At 54.1% G+C, this 6247-nt stretch overlaps 1 protein-coding gene across 1 annotated transcript in view; it reads right to left on the reverse strand.

Moving 5' to 3' along the window:
- Positions 1–5973, reverse strand: part of JDP2 (Jun dimerization protein 2) — a 42672-nt gene extending 36699 nt beyond the window's left edge. The window contains exons 1-4 of the mRNA XM_004698720.2: positions 5051–5973; positions 3148–4610; positions 2570–2685; positions 916–1136 (exon numbers count right to left, since the gene is read on the reverse strand). Of these exons, the coding sequence (XP_004698777.2) occupies positions 916–1136; positions 2570–2685; positions 3148–3176 (366 nt within the window). The 5' untranslated portion in view covers positions 3177–4610; positions 5051–5973. The remainder of the gene's footprint in view (positions 1–915; positions 1137–2569; positions 2686–3147; positions 4611–5050) is intronic.
- Positions 5974–6247: the final 274 nt, after the last annotated feature.

The following is a 6247-nucleotide window of genomic DNA, read 5'->3' on the forward strand; positions in this document are numbered from 1 at the left end:
CCTCAGGAACAGAAATGGGAGTAGCGATACCAGGAGGGGAGGGGGAAGGTAGGAGGGGTGGAGAGGGGAGGAAGAGGGAACCAATCACAGTGATTGACACATAACCACACACAGCCCTGGGGGGAGGAACAACAGAAACTGTGAGTGAAGGGAGACAGCGGTTGGTGTAAGAAATAAAAATAATAATCATTTATAATTTCTCAAGGGGTCACGAGTGTGGAAGGGAGGAGGGAGGGAAAAAAGGAGCTGATACCTAGGGCTCAAATAGAATGTAAATATTTCGAAAATAATGATTGCAACATAGGTACACATATACTTATTATAACTGATGTATGAATTGCTGTAAGAGTCCCCAATAAAATGATCTTACAAAATAAAACAACAAGGATGAGCCTTGAGCCAGAGCCAGACACACCCACCACTCCCCCCTGACACAGCTACTTGATGTCTGATGCTCAGTTTCTTCCCTGTCCTTCCCCCTCCCCTCCCAAGTCCACCCCATCCACCTTTTCACCTTCCATCACCAGCTCCCTCCCGTCCTGTCCCGGGGCAGCTACCCTAGCAGGCCTCCTCTGAAGACCTGGTTCTCTTAGGGGTCTTTCCAGCACACACCGGCAGCCCTAGGCCAGTGGCTGGGGACGTGGACAGCGCCAGTGCTGAGTCAGCTGGGGACTTCTCACAAATCCCCAGAAAAGCTATTCTGCAAGTGCGCTCAAGAGGCCTGCAACTGCAAGGGCTGGGGCGAGGGGTGCTCTCTGCGGGTGTTTGGGTAACCCCCTGCTAGGGAGGCACCACAGGGGGTGGCTGAGGCCCCCATCACTGTGTTCGTGTCTCGCCTTGCTGTCGGTCCTCTGACTACACTTGAGTCACACAGAGTGAGGACCCGAGCTCTGCTGGGGTACAGGGCTGGCTCACCTCACTTTTCACGGGCTGGGGCCTCTTGCCCAGTTTCACCTCCAGGAAGTGCAGGGGGGCGATCATGGCCCCAATGTTGCGGATGTCGGCGTACTTCAGCTCCTCCGTGGTCAGGGCAGCACTGGGCAGGCCGGTCAGGGGGCCGAGCCCTGGCAGAGAGCCTGCAGTCACCGAAGGGTCGGGGATCTGCCCAGGCATCATAGCAGGAGCAGTGGTCCAGCCTGGGGTGGGAGGGAAAAGAGTGGGGACAGCGCTGTCAGCCAGCCCAAGGCTCCAGGAGGGGCTCAAAACCCTGCCCCTCTGTCACTCATGTGCCCCTGAAGTCCCCCTACCCACCCACCTATTGGCTCGTCCTGCCCCTATGGCCATCCTGCTAGAGGGACACTTGGTCTAACAATTCACACCGATGCTGAACTTGGCATGGGCAGGGGTATTGGCTTTGTTTTGCTTTCCTTTTCTACGGAAAGCGAGAGAGTGACCCTGCTCAAATGTTGAACCCGATCATTAAGCAAAAGTCCGTCATAGTCGACTGGAATCAGATTGCCAGAACTTTCCGCCAAGACACCTCTGGGTGGACTGGAGCCACCAACCTTTGGGTGAGCAGCTGGGCGGTTAGCATTTCGCACCTCCCCGGGGCTCCAAACCAAACAGCAAAAACCCAGCCGGTGCATTGGTTCGGACTCACAGTGACCCTATGTGGGGTTTCCAAGACGATAAATGTCTTGGAGCAGACAGCCTCATCTTTCTCCCGAAAACCCAAAGGTGGGCCACATCGATTCAGCCACTGCTGTGTGCTAGGCATTGTGGGCAGAGCGATTCCCTGCCACAGCGGAGAAAGGCAAGGTGTGGAGAGAGAGCTTGCTTGGGGGGTGTGCATAGTTCAAAGCAACTGGGATTTAAGGGCAGCCCGCGGCCTCCCCGAGAATGAATGAGAGCTGCGGAATCTCAAGCACCTTTGCACCTGTTGGAGGGGAGCTATTTTGGGTTTGGCATGGTGCCTCCCTGCAAATCACTTGTCCTCTTCTGCATTCCTGTGAAGGCAGCCGGAATACGTGATGAAGCAAAGCTAAGTTAAAAGGGAGTGTACGGTGTGTGCTCGGTGTGTGTGTGTGTGTGTGTGTGTGTGTGTGTGTGTGTGTGTGTGTATGAGAGAGAGCGTGTGGAGAGAGACTGTGTGTGTGTGTGTGTGTGTGTGTGAGAGAGAGAGTGTGGAGAGAGACTCTGTGTGTGTGTGTGTGTGTGCAGTTTCTATGAAGATGAGACTAAGGCACAGGAGATGGAATTAATCAGCAGAGGCTTTCCAAGAAAAGGAAGTTCTCCATTGTCTCCCATTCTCAAAGCAAACACATCTTCTAGTTTGGCCAGACAGGAGGGTGGCCAGGGAAGACGGGGTCCAGCCTGAAGGAAATCAGGCAAGCTAACACCACAGCAACTCTTAGGTCTTCGTTCTTTTTCCTGGGGGAAATTTGTTGGTAAGAACTACTCACTTCAAGGTTGAAATGATAGTGAAGAAAGCTTGTCTGTCGGTAAAACCAGATGAATCTGGTCCCCTAGCGTCCCCTGCCATCCCTCCAACCACCCATTGGCCCACCCATCTCCATCTACCCATTCTTCCATCCATGTATCTTCCCACATCCATCATTCTGGTACTGACCACGGATAAGGAGCCAGGCTGCGGAGAGATGGAGATCAGCTGTGTAGCCTTGGCTTTTAAGCAGCCTTGAAGTAGAGTTCAGGTACATTCCAGTTTCAAGGAGAAACCCCAGATTTCTGCATAAGATTGTGGAAAGAAACCCGCCGCTGTACTGAGCACACGAAGGGGAAACCCTCGGGCTATTCTCCCACCTTCCCTCGCCTCCTCCTGTGAAGAGAGGGGCATATGTGAAGAGATGGGGCAGCCTGCTCTCCATCAGACCACCCTTCTCTGTTGGGCAGAGGTGACACACTCGTGTGGCTGTGCCATCTCGACTGTCTCCCAAGGAGCAGCCCTGGAAGCACTCTCCTGCCTAAGGTCTAGCTGTCGAGAGAGGGATGTACTAGGACGTCCATTTTGGCCACAAGTCTAAGCTGCGTCCCCCACCCTCCCACCCCCACCCCCATTTCAGTTTTGCCAATCAATAGAGATGAAACACGGTCCCCTCTCCAGCTCCAGCGTCTCTTTGTCAATAGTTCTGAATGTGAGAATTGGCCCCCTCAGACCACAAACACTCCTACCCTACACCACGGGCTTACCTAAAGCAGCACGGAGCCTGCCATTTCATGCCCAGTCAGCTCACGGCAGCTGCCCAGCTAGCCGTCTGCACCGAGCTCCCTGCTTGCACTGCAGCTGGTGGCGGTACCTCTGAGGGCCTTCATCTCTGCTCCACTGGCTCGACCGCCCACCCAGGGTCCTCTTGGCCCCTCCTTCCCACCCACGTCCTTCTCCCCCTCCTCAGCAGCCACCACCCCCGGGCCGTGTCAGAAAAGGATCTAGGACTCATTCATTCATATCTAAGGTTTTGAGCTGGAGGGAGGCCCTGGGCTCATCTAAACCACATCCTTATTTTGCACACGAGGAAGCTGAAGCTCAGAGGGAGCCCATGACTTGCCCAAGGTCATACAGCCAGAGAGGGTGAGACTCCTGCTCCCTGGAGTTTATGACCAGTGCATTCTCACTCAGTCCTCTTTGCTTCTTCCTCTCTGGGGGTCCCAGAGGGGCTGACACTTTTCGGCAGGAAAAATGGCCTGCTCTCAGTGGTCTTTCAGATGTGGGCCCTCAGGGAGGCCCATTCCCTTGCAGATGAGGTCCTCTACCCTGTCTCCCAGGGTTTCAGAAATAATCCCCCATGCGGTGCCCTAAACAACCCCATAGCCACCTGGGAGGAAGCCGGACATAGAAATGGCCCTTGTGACTCCTCATTTGTGATGTCCAATGTGCTATGATACTCCCCTGCGCCTGAGCAGCAGGGGCGTCCAGGGCCCTCTCGGATTGCAGGGCACAGTACACTGAGGCCGTGCATGGGCAAGCCTCCCCAGCCCTCCTCCAGGGAAGACAAGAAAGGGCCCAATGCAGGGACCCCTAGGGGGACGCCCAGGATGCCATTGAGCAAGCACATGGGTGATTCCAGGTCACCTGAGCCAAAGGGACACAACTCCCACCTGCATTTCAGCAGAAGAGAAAACCTATAAAATCCCCTCACTCCAACCAGGACGATGCAACCAGGAGTCAGTGACCAAAACAACAACAACAAAGTGCTTAACTAGTCAAAAGAAGTGGCAGTGAGGCTGGGGGAGGCTCCGTGCCTGGTGCTGGATACAGACCCCTGACAGGGGATGGGGGGCTGCCACCCTCTCTAAGGCACAGACATAGGACACAGCCCCTCCCTGGCCAGAAGCCCCGGATCTTCCCCCAACTGTAAGCCCCAAGGAGAACAGTGTTTGTTTGTTTGCTTGTTTGTTTGTTTGTTTTCCCTTCAGGGCTCACCACCATCAGAATTGCATTAGGAAATGGGATGCATGAATAAAGGATGCATGTCCTAGAGGCTGGCAGCCAAGCAGCAGCCAGGGCTGGTGGGTCTCCCATTTGACCCCAGCACTGAGCAGAGCTTCTAGCAGAACCAGGGTCATCGCCAAATCCCTGATGAACTGAAGATACAATGGAGGGATGAACACGTTCATGGCGGGGCCAAGCTCGGTGAGGAGGGAACAACCTGTCTCTGGAAACCCAGGTGCTCATGACCAGGCTGTGGGTCACCTCTCAGCCCTGCGTTCCCACTGAACAACCCCCACCCCATGTCCCACTCCCCGTAAAACATCCCTGGGCCTTCTGCATGCATCTCTGCCTGCACCATGCCTTGGAGTGGGAAGCCAGACTCCACTCAGTTACAAACGAGACACTAAACAAGGATCCCGACATGCAAGGGATCCACCGCTACCGTGGGCAGCCACCCCTTAGGAGCAGCGGTCCCACAATGCTTTGCCGTGCTCCATCTCGGGACAGCCTCCTGCTCCCGTGAGTCACCTCCATGAGTCTCGGGGGACCAGGCATCAGACTCCCTTTACAGAAGCCAAAGTCCCCTTTTCTATCTCACCCCCCCCCCCTATGTCCCCTCCCCACCGAGCTCATCACACATGCCTTCCTCAGCCTGGTGCTCACTGCCTGTGAGAAGTCATCCTAAACAGCGCGGGGCGGGGAGGGGGTTCCCAGAAGACGGGAGGTGCTCGAGTGGCTGCTTCCTTTGCTAATCAGATCCTCATTAGCGGCAACGAACTGGCCTGCGATCTAAAGCTGAAAGTCAAGTTTGGTGACTTGAAAAAAAAGAAAATAATTTGATGTGACTCAGGGATCAATAAAAGGAGGGGCGGGCAGAGGCGGGAGAGCAGCCAGGAAGAATTTGCCCACTTCAAGGAAGACGTAGGAAAGATGGCAGGGGCTGAAGTCACCCCATCCAACGGCCAGTTCCATATGGAAACAATTTCTGAGGGAAAGGAGAAATTACACACTAAAAGCTTTCGGAGAAGCACCCGGAGTGGTGTGTTTCTTTCTTTTTCCCTTCAGGGCCCAACACCCTTCACATCTCCATTAGGAACCGGGAGGCACAAATAAAGAGCCTGTTCTAGATGCTGGCGGGAGGCCAGCAGTGGGAAATGGAGTTCGGCAGGCCTAGAATCCAAAAGGACTTTGGCAACATGGGGCACTGACCAGGAATCGCCTGGAAACTAGCCCACGAGGAGAAGTTGGGTAAAGCACCAACCCAAGGAGGAGCTTGGCACAGAAGGCATTAATAAGACAGAAAGGGCTCAGGGGTCGCAGTGGACCCTACATGGTGGGTGCCGTGATGCAGCTCCCTACATGCCAGTTTACAGGAGACAGGGACCTGCTGGAGCCAAGAAGCAGGAGCCTGGAGAAAGATCGGCCCATCTGTCTCTCTCCCGACTTCCTCAGAAACGCATAGACACATGCCATTGAGCCCTGGGTGGGAGATGTAGGACCAGACAGCCATAAAGGAAACAATATACTGGTCCGTTCAGGTCCTGCTGAAAGGTCATTTCCCGAGGAAGAAAAGGCTGAGGCAGCTTACGCCCCCCCCCCCCCCACTCCTCACACTTACCCTTGCTTGGATTTACTAGAGATCTGTGAGATACTTTGAATCTCATTTCAAAAACTAGGAATGCCTCTATAACTGAAGACTGATTTTGCCTCGATGGTCAAATCTGTACAGGGCTATGCTTAGGAAGTGTCAAATAATCAGCATGGTCACCAGAATGGTAAAGCAAGTTTTGTTTGGTTTAAAACAACAACAAAACAGATTTAAAGAAATAGGCTCTGCATCCTGAATGTCCTGTCCATAGA

This window comes from Echinops telfairi, unplaced genomic scaffold, assembly GCF_000313985.2.
Source record: "Echinops telfairi isolate 266 unplaced genomic scaffold, ASM31398v2 ScPeMD7_18;HRSCAF=68, whole genome shotgun sequence".
Lineage (NCBI taxonomy): Eukaryota > Metazoa > Chordata > Mammalia > Afrosoricida > Tenrecidae > Echinops > Echinops telfairi.